Source organism: Camellia sinensis, chromosome 9 (genome assembly GCF_055761805.1).
Source record: "Camellia sinensis isolate YWXY chromosome 9, ASM5576180v1, whole genome shotgun sequence".
Taxonomy (NCBI): Eukaryota; Viridiplantae; Streptophyta; class Magnoliopsida; order Ericales; family Theaceae; genus Camellia; species Camellia sinensis.
The window spans coordinates 191,083,194-191,102,822 of record NC_138969.1 but is presented as its reverse complement, the minus strand read 5'-3'; the positions used below and the strand labels follow the sequence as shown (position 1 = coordinate 191,102,822).

The window sequence follows — 19,629 nt, the reverse complement described above, 5'->3', positions numbered from 1 at the left end:
AAAATATTAATGAAAAAACTGAGTGAAAAAAGTTGTTTTCCATTTTAGTTAGCTAAGTAAGCCACACTATTACATATAAGAGTTTTAGAAATCAAACTTTTTTATTTTAAAAAATAACAAAATTATTAGAAAAAATATTTTGATAACTAAACTATTTCATCTCTAAAAGTGATTTTGGTTATAAAATCTGAATTTGTCGTAGTGATTGTTAAAATTGGCATTTGAGTATCACATGGTTTTAGATCAATATAAAAACTAAATAATAAAGAAAGAAAGAATTATGACCAAGGACAAAATTATGTTGTTATTTGACAATTATGGGACTAATCAAAAGAAGGTAGAAAGATAAACCATGCTTTGAAATTGATTAGTCGGCATTGTAATTGTAATTAATTACTTTGTCCAGAAGGATACCTTGTACTACAAAGAAATTCATTTTGAAAAATACAAAAATGATCAAAATCAAAAGTAAATTAGGAGCAAAATTTCCATGGAAAACCCAAATAGAAAAGATTAGGTTTTCAACAACAATGGAACTTGAAGCCCTACAAAAATGGTGTGAAAGGCATTTTTGTATCTAGTTTTGGTCGTAAAAGCCTCATGCAATTCCTTCATATTGACTGGTAGGTTATTCAAAGCCACCATGCATCCAAATTCCAACTTTACAGCTTTCGAATCCTAGTGTACACGGACTACACACGAAATATTGACTAGTTTTTTAATTTTATTATTATTATTATTATTATTATTTTGCCGACTCTTCAATCACTTTAGAAGAATGAATAACCTATTTTCTAACATGATATCAGTTTAATTTCTAAATATACATTATCAGTAAGATAAAATTGGCACGAGATAAAAAATGAAAAGTAACAATTAATGTAATTAGATTACGAATGTTATATAAAAACCAACTGACACATAATAAATATATATATATATATATACTTTTGAATTCATAATATGGATGTGTAGATTACTATTGCACTTATCTTAGAGCCACAATAAAGGTATCATCACGTGTTTTAAATACTGAAGAGCAAGTTTAACCTACCAAGAATTTATAGAGATTCGAACCGAAATATTGAGCAAAAAAATTATAATTCTTACCACTTACGAGTCTAAACTCGAACCTATTAATATACAAAACTTTATCTTATACTCATGTTATGTGTTTGATCTTAAAGTCATATTATATGTAATAGAGACGAATTCAGGATTATGTCTTTGAGGAGCTATTCTATAATTTAAAAAATTGAGGGGTTATTTTATGTAATTTTAAAATTATCTACAAAAAATTTAAAAATACGAACTCTTATAATTTTAAGTTATTTTAAAATTTTTAATATAATATATGATATTTTTCAAATTTTTGAGATGCGGCCACCCCCTTAAACCCCCCTGGATCCATCATTGATATGTATATATATTGCTATTCTTGTAGGGGAGTTTTCTATGCAATCATTTCATATTTTTACTTTTTTGGAATAAATTTTGCATTTGAGCAGTGCATTAAAAGAATAATTATGTTATAAATGATTTTTTTTTTAATTTGGGAAAATTACTTATCAATGTAATTTTTTTTAAATAAATTGAATTAATGAAATTTTTTATACATATTAATATTTAAATTTATAATTTTTTTCGTTGATTTATAAATATTTTATCTAATTTATGCTTCTGTAATTATAGAGATTCGAGCCGAAACATTGAGCAAAAAAATTGTAGTTCTTACCACTTACGAGTCTAAACTCAAACCCTATAGATCTACAAAACTTTATCCTATACTCATGTTATGTGTTTGATCTTAAAGCCATATTATATGTATATATTGGTATTCTTGTAGGGGAGTTTTCTATGCAATCATTTCATATTTTTACTTTTTTGAATAAATTTTGCATTTGAGCAGTACATTAAGAGAATAATTACATTATAAATGATTTTTTTGTTTAATTCGGGGAAATTACACATTAATGTAATTTTTTTTAAAAAAATAAATTGAATTAATGAAATTTTTTATAAATATTAATAATTAAATTTATAAATTTTTTTTAAATATTTTATCTAATTTCGCTTATGTGTAATTTTTCCTTTTTAATTCCTGCCTCGGTTTGGTGCAAGCTTTAAACTTGCACCAAGTACGACTTACACCAAAAAAATACTCAAAAATATAAATTTTTTTTAGACTGTCACGCCAAATTGCAAATTTTTTTACTTTTAAAATGTTGTTTTATATAAGCTTCCTAGTCAAATATCTGGCTTCATGCATGTAAAACTAGCTTTTCGGTAAGCAGGAGATTAGGTATTGAAAACCTATGAGACTTCTATCTGCCAAACTTCTCCCTCGGGCGTCTAACAATTTGGAAAGTTGAAAAAATGTTATTTTACACTCTTGACCTCTTCCCTTATAAAAACCTTGTCAAATTATACTAGACCAAAAGACTCCTCTCAACCTTCATATTTTTAGTAATTACTCACCATTGTGTGTTTGTATTATGAAAATTTTCAAACAATTTGAACAATCAAGACACCAAATTCAAAACCCTAACTTAAAGTTAAAGGATATGTCAATGACGTGTTCTCTTATCTGATAGAATAATATTATAATTACATTATATTTATTTTGTGATTTGTTATTACTACATTAGTTTAATTTCTTCACCCCTCTTCTCTTTTTACTGATTAAAAAATAAAATAAAAAAATTAATTCTTACCCAATTGGGTTGAGCACATGTAACCCACACTAAGGTTACTTCGGTGATAACATCAGTCTTAAATTATGTTTGGAATATTGATATTTTTCCCTTATTTCTTCTTTTTTTCTTTTTTTGAAAACTTCTGCTCAAATTAAAGATTTAAACACAGACAATAAAATTCCTATTAACAGATAATTAAAAATAAGAAGAAATTGATTTCCAAGTTGAGGTTTGGTTGAGAATGAATGATGACCATAGTTTTGTTTCAACTTGATGATAGAAAATGTAATTGGATTTGCCGGTCTTAACAGGGTTTGATAATTAGAGAAACCACTTTGAACCTCCTAAAGAAAATGCATAGAAATTACAATCAAAGAAAAAATTCAACAATAAATGAATAAACAAAGGATAAATTATAAATACATCATTTGAGAATTGTTTAAAATACATATTATCTCTTATACTTTTGAAAATTACATCTTGTTCCATAAAATTTCTAATCGCTTGAAATATTAAGCTAATTAATAATTTTTAATGATATTTTCAATTAACAACTTTGGACTAATCCAAAAAATAATAATAATAATAATATCAACTTTGGTAAATTCATTATTATATAGGAAGGGAGTTAGGAATTTTATTTTTTCTTTCAATTTTGTTACATGAAAAATTCTGACAAGAGATATTTGTACTTTTTAAAATCATATGAGGCAATCTGTATTTTAATCAAATCTCAAGAGATGTATTTATAATTGAGAGGGTGATTTATGATCTGGAGTTGGGCCGAGATATCGACCGAGCAGGTTGAAAGCCCAGCAGTGCATTGGGCCGAGATGATCGACTGTTCGCCCAGAGAAGGGCTGCCAGAACTTGGGCCGGGCAGAGTTCGGGCTGTGTGTGCCACCCCGGACCGGACAGAAACTGCTCGGCAAGGCAGTGCTCGGTCGGACCATGATGCTCGGTCTGAGGATGGCCGAAGCCAGATAGGCCGAGTGACCGGCGCCCGGGAAGGCGCGGACATCCGAGGAAGTTGTCTAACCGGCAGAAAGGCCGACCCCAGGAGGCACCTCGGGCTAGGCTTTGCCGAGATGCCGCCTAGCCCGGTCCTCCTCAGTCTTGGCCAGTGGAGGCACCTCGGGCTAGGCTTTGCCGAGATGCCGCCTAGCCCGGTCCTCCTCAGTCTTGGCCAGTGAAGTGCTAGGGTATGGAGCACGGCATGGCACAACAACGGATAGGGCAGCTCGACTGCCGAGCTCCAGCTGTGATGACAAGCAGTTGAGGTTAGGTGATGAATGACATGGTTTATGCTGACAGATGGGATAGCAGAGCCACGTGTCAGGAGATGACTGGGAGTGGATATGGGGCTCAGAAGGTATATAAGCATGTCTGCGCCCCCCATACGCTACACACGAATGTCTCTGTAAGGGATTCTTACACTCAAACACTCTCTCCCTTCTCTCTCTATCCATCATAAGGTGTGTGCTAACTTGACCGTCGGAGGGTTTTTCCGGCCACACACCGCCGGGTAGCTCACCGTTACTTGCTCGCTGGTGATTGGACATCGACGGAGCTCGGAAGAAAGGAGTACGGGCTTGCCGGAATATTTGCTCCCTGTACAATAATTTACCAATAAATAAATTACAAAGCCCTATCCTAAGATTTGAAAAAACATATATATATATATATATATATATTTTATATAGTAAGCTCCACAAGTTTAGCATAATTACATTAAACTCCCACAATATTTTAATTTACATAATACTTAGGTCTCGTTTGAAAAGAACTTTTTTAGTCTGATTTTTTAATTATTTTAGGCTAACTAAAAAAGTTCTGTTTGAGATGAATTTAGACTTTTTTGTAGTTTTGTGAAAGAAATAGTAAAATAATTATAGTTTGGATGTAACATTTTGTCTTGTTGACTTTTTAGCTTATTTTGTCTTTTAGTGGATTAGGGTGTTTGGCATAAGAGCATCTCTAACCGTTCATTTCTTTTTTCACCAAATTTGAGTAAAAAATAAGTTGTTTTATCAATTAGATACGGCTTCCTCCAACAGTGAGTATCAAACCTGTCGAACAAAATATATGCAGAATTGAGAGAAGGGTCGACCGGCCGGTCGACCAGTTGGTCAACCGACCAGACATCCGACTGGTTGACCGGTTGGTCTCCCCCAACGGTAAAGCACAGTAAAATAGTGAAATCTTGAGTCTGTTCTCACTTTGATGAATTTTTTGTTCCATTCTCCTTTTGATATCAATTTGCTGAAACTATTGGAGTTCCAAACAGTGACTTTTTTACCAAATTTCAAATCTGATGCAAGGTTTGATGAACCGTTGGAGATGGCCTAACCTATACAAGTCCACTTATTTAGATAAGTGCAATTATTTGGGTCGCATCACCTCTCTACTTTTTTTCACATATTTTTGTAAAAAGTAAAAAAATATATTTATTTAAATCATCTCAAATACCCTTAGTCTCAACCATCTTACCAAACGAAGGCTTAACTTTCTTTTTATCATAGATTCGTTTTCATATAAATAAAAAAAAAGAAAGATATTTCCATTGGTTTTATATTGAAATTTATATTTTGTTTACTTTTTCGTTTTCACAGTATTTGGATTATTTGGGTCTTGTAGTTTTATCAAAGGAAAATTCTATATAATTATGTTAATTTAGATTACAACGCAGTTTACCATCTCTCTATATACTCGAACCTATGACTTCATTTATTATGATTATGTTTGGCTTGTTTATTTGGATTAAAATAGTTATATAAGACAAAATTAATTATTTTAGCTAAATAAAACGAAATGTTATATCCAAATCATAATCATTTTATTTTCTTTTATAAAAGTCAAAAAATTTAAAAAGTCTATCACAAATGAAACTTTTTAATCTAATGTTAAAATAGTCAAAAAATCAAAAAGCCAACATACATCTCAAACGAAGACTATAATAACTAAGTGTTCTCTTCATGACCACTTGAAGACAAGTTTGAGTCTAATATAATTATGTTAAAATTATCAAATTTATTATATTTTTTTCAAAACTTAAAAATATAATTTTATTTTTTTCAAAAAGAAATAGAAAAAGAGTAGTTGTGGAAAAAAAACAAAAGTGGGCCGGTTGTGATTGAAATGTCCACGCAATTACCAAACTGTCCATGAAAATCAGATCTCTTACATCAACATCTACATACATTATTTGTATTGTGAAATCTGAAAAAAATATAAATATATTCCAATACTCTGTCTCTGTACGCAAAGTCTACTAATTTCTTTAATCACAACCGTCCAATCCAACTAACCCCTACACATTACTAATTTTCCACATCAGCCAGCCACGTGGGGATGCTTTCTTTCGTCAAACCGAATCCCAGTCAACTCTCCTTTTGTCCTTTTTCTTTTTTTTTCTTTTTTTTTATTTTTAATTTTTTTAACAAAACTCTCGTTTTGCCTCCTACCTCGATAAAATAATATTATAAATTCATCTTTATCAATTCAGAATTTATTTATAAAAAAAAATCAATAGTTTAAATTTATTTTAGAACAAATTACATATACCTCCATCGAAATTTGGCTAAATTACAGATACCCCTTGAGGTTTTGAAAATTACATCCCGCCCCTTGAGGTTTGTATTTTCATAACAATTTACCTCCTGAGGTTTATATTTCATAACAAATTATCCCCTAATTTGTTATGTAAATATAGCATTTTGGGAAAAATTTATAATTTCTCAAACCTCAGGAGGGTATTTGTAATTTAACCAAACCTCAAGGAAAATATATATAATTTGTCCTTTATTTTATATTCAGTCTCTATCACACAAATGCAATCGAGATAAATTTAGAATCCGTAAGGATGAATTCCTAATATTTTTCTTATTTTACTGACAATTTGTTCATTTTTTTTTTTTTATCAAAATTGTTACACGAGCAAACAAGTGATTACTATATTCTATTTGAATATTTTAATTACTTTCATTGTGTACAGTGTCGTAATTGGTTTAGCAAAGGATTGTCATGCCCAATGGCGTGTGTATAATTTATTTATTTTTTTCACTCTTACCCATTTTATGATTTTTAATTTTTTTTTAAATTTATGTTTAGAGTCTCATCATAATTTTTTTTTCCCTATCTGTTTCATTGGTTTATCAATTGTCATTCTTTCCTGTATCTTGTCTAGATGTGTTAAGCGCGCCCACACAGACACACACACACACACACACACACACACACACACACACACACACACACACAAAAAAAAGAGAGAGAGAGAGAGATGAAGAAGAAAAAGAAGATCACTGAATATAACACAAAAATGAAACAAATTATGAGTCTCATATGTAAGCAATGCATAGTAATCTTATGATATCAATTTTTTATTAACTTTTTTTTTTTTTTTTTGGTGTTGCCATTTTGTTTTATGATTAGTTTTTTTTAGAAATATCATAAAAAATAATAATAAATATTATTTTATCATATATTCCAATGATATAAATAATAAAAAAATTAATGATATATAAGAGCATCTCCAACGGTGAATCAAAATTTTCACCAAATTTAAGTAAGAAAAAAGCAAATTTTTTCAATCTAATACCATTTGCTCCAACCGTGCATCAAAAGGGAAGTGGTCGACCGGTTGGTTGACCGGTCGGTCGACCGGTAAGGCAAAAAAAATTTTTTTTTTTTTTGTTTACCTGTTTGAACCTTTTTGACCGGTTTGAACCTACCTATTTGAAAGGGAATCGGTCGATCAGTTGGTCAACCGGCCGGGCAATCGATTGGTTGATCGGTTGGCCCACCTCAACGGTAACGCACAGTGAAATGGTGAAATCTGGAATCTATTCTCACTTTGATGAATTTTTTGTTCCATTGAAATGGTGAAATTTGGAGTCTATTCTCACTTTGATAAATTTTTTGTTCCATTCTCATTTTGATATTAATTTGGTGAAACCATTGGAGCTCCAAAAAATGACTTTTTCACTAAATTTCAAATCTGATGCAAAGTTTGGTTCACTATTGGAGATAGTTTGCCAATACTCTTTTTAATTTGATAAAGTCATGATGATGCAATATTTGAAGACAACAACTAATATTGACCCAATATCTTGAGAGGAGCCAAGGGCTTCTAGCTTAACCGGCATTATCCTATCACTCTCATATAAGAGGTTGGAGGTTTAAATTTCACTAGACAATGTTAAATGTAAAAATGTTTCATTAGCTCTCATATGTTCCATCCATCATCAGTTGTGCTGCTTAGCCACTCCCTGTAAACATCTCCTAGGAAAGGGCTTGTTTGGGAAGTATTAAATTAGTATATTTTTTAATTTTTTATAAAAAAAAATAAAATATAAATTGAGTTTGAAATAATATAATAGAGAGGTGATATAACTTAAATAAGATAATTGTGACCTAATATAAAACAAATTAATATACAAATATATATATTCCAAAAAAATCATTACCCATCAACTGTACTAACGTCAAACTCCACAGCAGGTGAAGGAAAAAAAAAAAATACATGTTTACATTCATTAACTTATTTAAAAAGAGTTGGGCCCGTGGGGGTCTACCATAGGTCTCGTTTTGAGAATTCGAACCGTCAATATGTACAAATCGTCTAGTACTGTATGCCTATAAAAAATCACGTCTATTGGATATCGCTAACTGCAGATCAAATCAGTTTTGTATAAAAAATGTCAAAAAGTGTTATACTTAACAGTTGATTAAAAAAGCTTACACAATCAGATAGCTATCGAAATCCAGTCAACGTGATTTTTTACAATCATATAGTACTCGACGAGTTCTACATATTGAACAATTCCGATTAAAAAAAAAAGGACCCGTGGTGAGCGCCCACGGGCTGAACAACACCTTCCAATCAAAGCCCAAAAAGGAGGCAATATTTACCCATGTATTCACTCAGCTGATGCACTGCCATTCCGTACGCCTACTACACAATTTTCTCCTACACAATTTATTTATACAATTTTTTAATACATATTTTTTCATAAAAAGTCAAAAAGTTAACCCAAACATCCATATTTTTTTTCTTCAACTTTTTAGTTTAAAAAGACAAAAAATACACTTATTTAAGACACTCCAAACAACCCCTTATATATATTTGTGTTGTTAGTCCTCAAAAAATATATACATAGGGTAAATTAAACCGACTTCCATTGAAATGTACATAAAATATAAAAAATCTCATAATTTTAATATTTAGTACTAATCTTCCTTTTAGTAACATTCAAAAGATCATAATTAATGCAGATTGTGTACAAACACATAATTAAACTTAATAAAACATATAATTTAGTATAAAACATATGACATCATAATTTTTCCATCAATATTATAACTAACTAAATTATTGATAAATATTATATCAAATAAAATTTTAAAAAACTTCAATGTAATTATATCAAACATGCAAAATTTATTATATATATATATATATATATATATTTTTTAATATCAAGAAAAATCAGTATAATTTACCAATACATATGGTCCACATGAATAGAATTGCATTCCAAACTATTTCTTGCATTTTCTTTTCTTTCCCTTTCTTTGGGCGCCCATAGTTTGAACAGAGTCCTTTTCTTCTCTCGTTTTTTTCCATTGTTTGATGGATTCCAAGTCGATGTCCAACTCCCGGGATTGGCTCAGCCCTTGATTTCGAGATGAATTATAAACTCAAACGTTTTAAATTGATTGTTCTTAGGTTGTTTTTGGTTTATATAGATTTGTTTCATTCATATTTTACCTATGTTTCTTTTCTTTTCTTTCTCTCTTTTCAAATTTCCTCACAAATTCATGAACTAAATACAATTTTAATGTCTCTACGTGATCTTAATTAATACAAATGATTTATGAGTAATTTCTTGTATTTGGAATTTACTTGGGTTGTGTGTTTGGTTCATCGATTTGGAAAGAGAAGAAAAATGTGTTTGAGCTTTAATTATATTTCATTCACATTTTATTAACTTTTTTCATTTTTCTTTCTAGATTTCTCTCCAAATTCATAAACCAAACACATCGTTAGTTGTAGATTCAATATAACCTTATCTTAAGGTTGTATTTCGACCATGGATTTGGATATGAATTTAGAAAAAAAATAATAAATAAAAAATAGATAAAATGTAATTATATTTTATTTGCATTTCATCTATCTTTTCATTTCCCACATTTCATCCACCATTTTTTTTTCATTTCGAAATCCGTACTTAAATCTTAAATCCAAATACAATCTAAAAGCTTCCTCACAACTTTTTTAGAAAAATAAAAATATATAAAAATAATTATTATTATAATAAGACCAAAGCTTGTTTTCAGTCTACTATATGGATTAGATGATTCTATCCTAACTTTAATCCTTTAATTTTTTTAAGTGAAGATCATTCATGAAAAAATTGAAATTGGTCCAAAAATTATATTGACATGATTTTAACATGTTTGTTTCAAATATATATATATATATATATATATTAGTTTTAAATCATATTTACCTTTTATTTTTATTTTTTTAAAAGTAAATATGTTAAAATTATATCATTATGTTTATTGAATTAATTTGACTTTTTTTTCATGAATAATAACTTAAAAATGTCGAAATAGGATGTGTGATGGAACCAACATAGGCCAATCCTTGTAGTAGATAGGAGATGAGAATTACTCATAAAAATTTAAAGGCAGTGGCTTGTCTCTAGTTTACCATCTAAATTAGAGGGTCCAGTCTGGCCTATTAAACTCACTTTTGGACTCTTTTTCGATAATGCGAATTGTTCAAATTTTAAAATTTGTTTAGTATATTGTCCCTGTAAAAATTATGTCGATTAGATAACAGATACTATGTATTCGAATAATTTTTTTATGAATTGTTAATTTTCTAACAGTTCATTTTTTTTCTAGACAAAAGTGATCCAAATATATAATATCCGTTATCCAATCAATGTAATTTTTTACAAGAATAATGTACTCAATAAATCTTAAAATGTGAACGATTAATATTATCGAAAAGGGGTCTAAAAGTAAACTCAATGGGACAAATTAGACTGGACTGTCCCAGATCTGGACTGAAGATCGTCCAGACCCAAATTTAAAAAATAAAAATAAAATGAGAAGTTTTGATTGGATCATGTGGTCAATTTAATGCCAATGCTTGCGGCACACAAGATTTAGATCAATAATTATTACTTTGGAGCATCACTTAGATTTATTCTAAAAATATTGAATAATTTTTTCAAGAATAATGATATAAAAATAGAAGAATTTTTTTTTTTTATAAATGTTATACAGAATGATGTAATAAATTATAATATTTTAGTTTAAAAACATAATTTTCATAATTTTTTTCATAATTTATATAGATACCGCTGTTATATCATTCTATCAATTTAACATTTTTCTTTCTCCAAAAAAAGTTCGGCAAGTCTTGTTGTCCCAATGTCATGCCATATGTTATTTCAAAAAGGATATTTAGGGATTGTTTGGGGTGTCCTAAATAAGTGTATTTTTTGTCTTTTTAGATTAAAAGGTTGAGGGAAAAAATATGGATGTTTGGGTTAATTTTTTGACTTTCTATGAAAAAATGTGTATTAAAAAATTGTTTAAATTAGTGTGTAGGGAAAAATTAGGATTGACAGTTGTGCAGTCATACTTTTTAACTTTTAGTGAATAGTAATAACTTTTTAATTTTTTGAGTAATTTTTTAATTTTTTAACTTTTTTTCAACTTGTCAAACTCGATCTTATTGTGATTAGAGAAACAAGAAACATTTAATAGGATTAAAGTAAGTCACTATATGTTGAAAAATTGGACCATACAATGGAAAGAAGGTACGTGGGTATTTAAATCAACTTCATAATACTTTCAAAGGAAAATTAAAGCATGCACCAACTACTCACTTTTATTAAAGTCTAGTTTTATAATTAGAAATTTTTCGTGAGCTTTTAATAGAAGAACACAAAAAACTAATATTAATATATGGCTGCTTTATGCCATGGACTTTATGTTCTACTGCAATAAAAAAATAGCCTTGCAGTTTGTCTTTTGTCTTTAAGCAATGCGAAGTACACAAAATTAGTAAATAGAAAATAAAAATAAAATATTTGATATATTTTAAATTCATTCAAAATATGAGTTCTACCCTACAAAATTTAAATTTCAACCCTACATCAACATTCTGGGTATATTTCTTTAATCTGAATCGCGTACATATAGTTTTTTAGAAAAATTTAAACAAAAAAAAAAACAAACAAACAAACAAACAAAAATCAAGGTTTGAATTGTTTAACAAAACAAATCATGAATTTTTAATTTTGTCAGTTTGAACTCTAATTTATTTATTTTTATTTTCAATTTAAACTATATGTTTATTTTTATTAAGTAAAATTATTTTTAAAAAAATAAATTTAAATCACTCAACGCAATGTTGGTGTATGAAAAATGTCTAAAATATCTATTTTCTTTGATTTTAATAATTAAAATACATTTTTTGATATTTTACCTAACGAAAATGGGTAAATATTTTAAATTTAAAAAAAATCAAAATATTAATATTTAAATTAATAAAAAAAATTATTTAATTAAAAAGGTAATTTTTTTAAATATAATTTTCCTTAGTTTTTTAGTTCATCTTTTGTGGTCAATTATTATTAAGTAAATCACAAGGGGGTTTGGCAACTTGATAAGGTTTTGAGATATAAATCTTAAAATTTCAAGTTTCACTTTTTCTAAAGTCAGTCATTCGAACGACAACACATATGGTTGGTAGGACAAATATTTAATATTTGGGACCATACTCAGTGTTAGAACTATCGGTTTGAATTACTGTATTCAAGTTCGCGACTCACTACTATATGATTGAATAACCATTTTATATAATAGCACCTAAAGATGACTTATGAGGTTTCACCTCCTTATGATCAGAGATCACCCTTACGTGATTAGGTCTTTTTTTTCTTAGTCACAACAAAGAAAATATAACTAGGCCTCTCAAAATTCATGTGCTTTCCCCCCAAATTTTTAGATTAATTTGGCCATGTATTATGCATGGAAAATAAAAATATAAAGTATATAATAAATAAATAAAATAAAAAGTATAGGCAGGGGCCACGGTCCCACCCGATAAGGGAGTCAAAAGATTGGATCTGAAACGTGTTGATCTGAAACGTGTTGGTCTACCACAGAAAGTAGGTCTCAAGAAGGGGTGATTATTCAGTACTTTCCGAGTATGGACACGTAGTGTTCCATAATATTTTAATTGGTGGAGAGATATAAGGGTCCACGATTTATGTTGGAAATAGAGGGACAATATGGGTCTAATTGATTAGTGATTGATTTAAAATATGAACACGTGGTGTTCCGAAAATATTGAATAATTTTCCCCCAAGAAGATGCCACATGCACCGCAGGATCAACCAGTCGTCAAAATCACCCTTTAGCTCGGCCGTCAAGTTCGTTGAGTTTCTTCCCTTTCTTTTTTTCCTGGCTCACGGCTTTCATTTTCATCACGTGGAACGCGCCGCACGGTTCGGCGCGGTGGCTCTCTGTAGAAATTATTCACTGCACTCCAACAAATTTATGTATTGCTCCAATTTAGATTTCGTTGGACTATTCTTTGATGGTTTGGCATTCTCATTTTTTGCTTTAAAAATCAATTTTAATTACTTAAAAAGTTATTATTCGAAAAATTGTAAATATTTTTTAAAAAATTAGTTCATTTAAGCGACATTTTATTTGTGGATTTATTTTAAGTCAATAAATTAATTTAAAAGCTAAACTTTTGTATAATTTTTTTTCTGTAATGTTTTTGATAAGTGAAAAATTACAAACACAAGCATCTCTATTTTCCAACAACTTAATAAAAATGGATTAATATTCGGGTGTTTGTCAATTAGGTTTAAGTTAAAATAGTCAATAAAAAGAAAATTGGTTGAAATAATCAATAAGATAAAATATCATATCCAAATCATAATTATTTCATTTTTTTCTCACAATCATCAAATCAACTACAAATAAAGAGCTACCTATCATTCAAAACACAACTTTTTTAACCACGTTAAAAAGTTAACTAAAATAACTAACTTTTCAAATAAGTTAATTGTCTCACTTTTTATAATTTTTCTTTGCATCATTGATTACAAATAAGAATTAAACAACACATAAGTTAGTTTTTAATTACAAACTTTCAATTTGTATGAACAAAACACAAATTTTATTGGTCAAAAACACATTTTAAATAATTTTGTTAACGTATGTTTTTAGAACACTTATTAAAAAACTTAAATAGATTATTAATTACACATAAGCACGTAATATTATCTTAACATTTGTTTTAATGATGCATATTAACAAGACTTAAAAAATTTAAACCATCTACAAACACTGAATCAAACACAACTAACTACGTAAAATAATTATGATGACGCATATCATGTGATATGATGAGCACATCATAAAAATTACATATTCACTAATAGGCTTTTTCTAAAATAATTTCTCACATGTCTTAACAAAACCATTATATTCTGGGAGTAGTGAATACCTACCCACTTTCCTAATTCATTGATTTAGAGGAGCAAGTCAAAGTTCAGTCTCGACGAAATGTAGACGAAACCCCTCTCTTCTCTTTCTTCCACTGGTCCCACTGCCACCTGTCACCTCTCTGACGCACCACCTTACGTAACTTTATCAAAACCCCTTCCCTTTCTCACCACACACATCCACTTTGGACTCCACCCCCATCCCTTTTTATACCCCTCCCCATTTCTCCTGTAAAAGACTTCAAAACTTCACAAAGACCACCTCCCCCCTCCCTCCCTCCGTCCCTCCCTCCCTCCTCCTCATCTACATCCCACTTTCTCTCTCTATACATACAAATTTTATATATACAACCTCTCTCTCTCTCTCTCTCTCTCTCTCTACTTCTTGATTGACTGCTTCATTGATTTATGGACAAAGGGTGGGGACTCACCCTTGATTCTGATTCAATTGGTTTTTTTCCAAATAAACCGGCCGGGTTGAGTTTAACTCCGAGATTGAACCGGAGCCGAGGCGGTATGTTTTCGGGAATTGAGTTTCCGGTTAGATTAAACCGGAAGGAAGAGCAGCACACGGCTCTGCAACCGTCCGATGAGAATCGGACGGTTGTCAACGAAGTCGACTTTTTCTGTGATAAGAAAAAGTCGACAAAAGAGGATGATTATATGGATTCTAAAGCAAGTATTAGCCGTGTCAAGAAAGAGAATTCTCACGAAACTGGTCCCGGAATGGACTTGGATGTAAATGTGAGCAAACCCTTTTCAATTATTCTGATCATTTACCATTCTTTCATTAGAATTCACTCTTATTTTTTAACGTCAAAATTACGCTTTACTCCCTTCAACTATGGCCTTTTATCACTTCAAGCCTCAACTGAAAATTGCTATTAACTCTTCACCTTCTTATTTGTTTCCATCTCAATTTTTTTTTGTTAACATATGCGATAAAATAGGTATATATGTTCTTTGTTTTTTTTGTTTTTTTTTTTTGTTTTTGAAAGAAATACTTGAGAGAAATATATAAACATGACAATTTTATGTCTAGATAAAAATAAAAAAAATAAAAAACACATATTTCTTGGTATAAATCTCCTCTTAAATAAGTATATTCATCACAAAACCAATATATTTTCTTATAATATACTGACATGTATATCTCATATGTCATTTTTCTTTTCTTTTTTTCCTTTCTTTTTTTTTTTAAACAAGATGTTGACTGAAGATTGAAATTGAAGCAAATTATAAAATTAGGGGGACAAATGTAACTTTTTTTAGCTAAAATGTGTAAAGTTAAAATAGCCCATAGTTGAGGGGTAAAGTTTAATTATTATGACTTACTATTTATTTATTATTATTATTTTTTGGAAATATAGACAGGTTTGCACCTTCGTACGACTAACACGGAAAGTGATCTGTCAACGGTGGACGATGGGATTTCATCCCACGTGGAAGATAAACGAGCTAAGATCGAGGTAAGGATCCTCGTCAGTTTCATATGTTTTTGTTTTGTTCTGTTTTGTTTTTTTGTTTTTGTTTTTTTCATATTATTATTATTATTATTATTGTTATTATTATTATTATTATTATTTTTTTTTTTGTGAAGAGAGATTATTTAGACGAAGAAATGTTAATTTTGTGGTTTTCAGATGGCAGTATTGCAAGCTGAGGTTGAAAGAATGAATGCTGAAAACCAGAGGTTAAGAGGGATGCTCTCTCAAGTTAGCAACAATTACAGTGCTCTACAGTTACACTTAATTACATTAATGCAACAACAGCAACAGCAGAGTTCAAGAGCCGAAGCCACTCACCAACATGAGGTAATAGTCATTTTATTTTTCTTTGGATCACATTTTAGTCTTCCAATTATGTGTCATTTTAATTTTAATTCTTTTAATTTTTGGCTTCATTAAATTCCTAGCTTAAAGAGAGAAGTTCTAGCTTGTAGTAAAATTCGAAGCAATAATTCTTGTAGTGAGATGTAGGGATTCTTTCTAGCTAGATTATAGACTATTCAAGCAAGGCGAAAATAGGTTGTTTAAACTTGACTTATTTATTTTTTAATGAAGTTAAAAATGTGTTTAACCAGAATTACTTTCATTTTGATATGTATTCTTAAACAAGTTTTAATCAAGCTGATAATAAGTTAAGCACAAATAATATTTCATTTTTTTATAACGAATACGAATTTTAAATTATATTTAAGTTTAACTTGTTTTCATAACTGATTGAATAATTTGATTTATTTTACATCCCTAATATGATAAAACTTGAACCATTATTCTCTTAGTAAGGATCAAATTACATACTCAGAAAAATATATCTATGGAATTCATGATAAATAGCATTTTCTCTTCTTTCTGAGCAACTAAGCTACCCCAATTAATTGTGGCATTTTAATGTGATGCAAATAGGATGCTTTGCTTACAGTTATATTCTATGTATGTTCAGATATTAGAAGCAAGGTCAGAAGATAAGAAACATGAGGGTGGTGGAGGACCAGTGGTGCCAAGACAATTCATGGACTTAGGACCAAGTGCCACAGCTGAGACAGATGATCAACCATCTCATTCTTCATCAGAAGAAAGAACACAATCAGCCTCACCTCATCCCAACAACAACAAAAAAGACATGGTTCCATTAGTTGGAAGAGAAGAGAGTCCAGAATCAGAAGGTTGGGTTCCCAATAAGGTTCCCAAATTGAATCCTTCTAAGACTAATGTTGATCAGGCCACTGAAGCTACCATGAGAAAAGCCCGGGTCTCCGTTCGAGCTCGCTCCGAAGCTCCCATGGTAATTCCTCATTAGTCTTTTTTCCTATCTTTTCCAAAATTTGATGGTTTTTTTTCCCCCAAGTTTTGTTGAATTGATCTTAATGTTACAACATTGATGTATTGCAGATCACTGACGGATGTCAATGGCGCAAGTATGGACAGAAGATGGCGAAAGGGAACCCATGTCCTCGAGCTTACTACCGGTGCACCATGGCGGTTGGTTGTCCAGTGCGCAAACAAGTAAGTTCCTATCTGTTTGATTGTATTTTCATTTTTGTGTATTCATATTTCATTTTCTAGTCATGGTATTAGTACGATTTTAAATATCATATTGTATTAGCCGATACGTATCGTGTTTTGTTATTGAAATAAAATCGCATGTGTTTCGGCAGTTTTTAATTTACAGACTGATTTATATCCAGACAACCATGTTCAGCTATTATACAATATTTTTTTATAATTAAATATTTTTAAAAATCAATGACAACAATACTCGATTATCAATACGTATCCCAATACCACTACACCATCTCTTAATATTGATACATCTCCCCTAGTGTCACTAATACAAAACCATATGTGGTAGTTAAAAAACACGAAGTAGCTACATAAACAAAAAATTACATATTGAAAATGTATAAAGTATGATTTAACATATTTAAGGCCTTATCGTCTTAAAATAAAAAATCACTAATATATTTGTTAATGTTAAAATTATTACAGCCAAATCATTCTGATGAATAATTCTGTCTAAAATTTTTGGAAGAATAACATTTTTCAAAGACTAACGTGAGTTATGGCAATTGACAGGTTCAAAGGTGTGCCGAGGACAGAACAATCCTAATAACAACCTATGAAGGTACTCACAACCATCCCCTCCCTCCGGCAGCCATGGCAATGGCATCAACCACATCAGCTGCAGCAAGCATGCTACTTTCTGGCTCGATGTCAAGTGCAGACGGGCTCATGAACCCTAATTTCCTCGCTCGAGCAATCCTTCCATCCTCATCGAGCATGGCGACAATTTCAGCCTCAGCACCATTTCCAACAGTCACATTAGACCTAACCCACACTAGTCCCAACCCACTGCAATTCCAAAGACCCCCTACCCAATTTCCAGTCCCCTTCGCCTCTGTTCCAACCCCACCACAACCGGCGGCTCATGTCTTCGGGCAAGCCCTATATAACCAATCAAAATTCTCCGGCCTCCAACTTTCTCAAGATATAGATGCAGCCCAATTAGGTCACCAAGCTCCACCTCCACAATTGCACCACCAACAACCACCACCGAACCACTCATCATTTGCTGACACTCTTAGCGCCGCCACAGCCGCCATCACCGCAGATCCCAATTTCACCGCTGCTCTTGCTGCCGCCATCACCTCCATTATGGGCGGTGGTCAGCAGCCAAACAGCAACAATCCCACGACCACCGCTTCCACCACCACTACCACCAACACCACAACAAGCAATAGCAATAAGATTGGCAGCTTTCCAGTGAACTGAATGTGATTAAAACTTTTTATTTTGCTGTTTCTTTTTTTTTTTTTTTTGGGTGGGGGTGCCAATTTCCTTTTCTTTTTACATTTTTAGGGGGTAAGAATGAGCCGGGTTTTACATATCGGGATTTTAAGTTTTTGATATCAATACTATATGATATTTATAAATATATGACTGTTGATATCGATATATATTCCGATACCCGTTATTTTAGATCATGAGACAAGATCGTGATGCTGTACATTTTTGTTTTTATTGTTGGAGGCGGGGAGATAGGACACAAAAATTTCATTCTTTCTTTTGTTGTTTCAAGTAATAATTTTTTTTCATATTTTGTAGTAAATACACAAAAGAAGAAATATTATTGGAGATGTTTGTTTATTGAATTCAGATGGGTTTTGTATCTCTCTGTGTTTTGTCTTTTATCTTCTATTTCATTCTTTCTAAAGAAGACAGCGAAGAAAAGAATAATCAAAGTTTGAAAAAGAGTATTATCACTTTTATTATTATTGATTTTCAGAGTCAACAAGTTCGGCCATTAAAATGTTTGACACGGAAATAGTGAATTTGGATGAGAATCAAAGAGTAGACTTTGGAGAGACTTCCAAGCAATTACCATCTTCTCATGCTTCTCTCCAATCAATAGTTTGGTTTGGTAGAATTTGAATACTATATATATATATATATATATTTTAATCAGAAAAAAAAAATTATCAATAAACCAAAAAAAACAAAGAAGAGATAAGTGCAACAACGCAACAAACCGAAACAAAACAAAACCCAACTAATTTGGAATTGAAGTTGGCGAGTAACAAACACAGGCCTGTTTCGGAGATTTTTAGGGCCTAAAGTCAATAATTAATTAATAAATTTTTGACATTTTTCATAATTTTTTTTCATTGAATGAAAAAAAAATGAAGATAGAAGACAAAAAAATTGTATCAAAATCACAAAAAATACTTAGTATTACATTATAACAATTAATAAGTTTTGCTTGATCTTCGCTCTTCTTGCATTTTTAGAAATAAATAAATCAATCAAACTTGCATAATCTAGTTTTTTTGTAAAATCATTTTCAATAGATAACAATACTAATTATTTTAAATGGATCTT

The 19,629-nt window shown here is 30.5% G+C and overlaps 1 protein-coding gene across 1 annotated transcript; it reads left to right on the top strand.

Annotated features, from left to right (window-relative positions):
• The first annotated feature begins 14,420 nt into the window (after window positions 1-14,420).
• On the top strand, window positions 14,421-18,902 carry LOC114270213 (putative WRKY transcription factor 31). The gene is made up of 6 exons (XM_028211659.2): window positions 14,421-14,992; window positions 15,619-15,717; window positions 15,892-16,062; window positions 16,694-17,035; window positions 17,143-17,256; window positions 17,827-18,902. The coding sequence occupies exons 1-6, from the start codon at window positions 14,657-14,659 to the stop codon at window positions 18,520-18,522; spliced, it is 1,758 nt and encodes a 585-aa protein (XP_028067460.2). The 5' UTR covers window positions 14,421-14,656; the 3' UTR covers window positions 18,523-18,902.
• The last annotated feature ends 727 nt before the right edge of the window (window positions 18,903-19,629 follow it).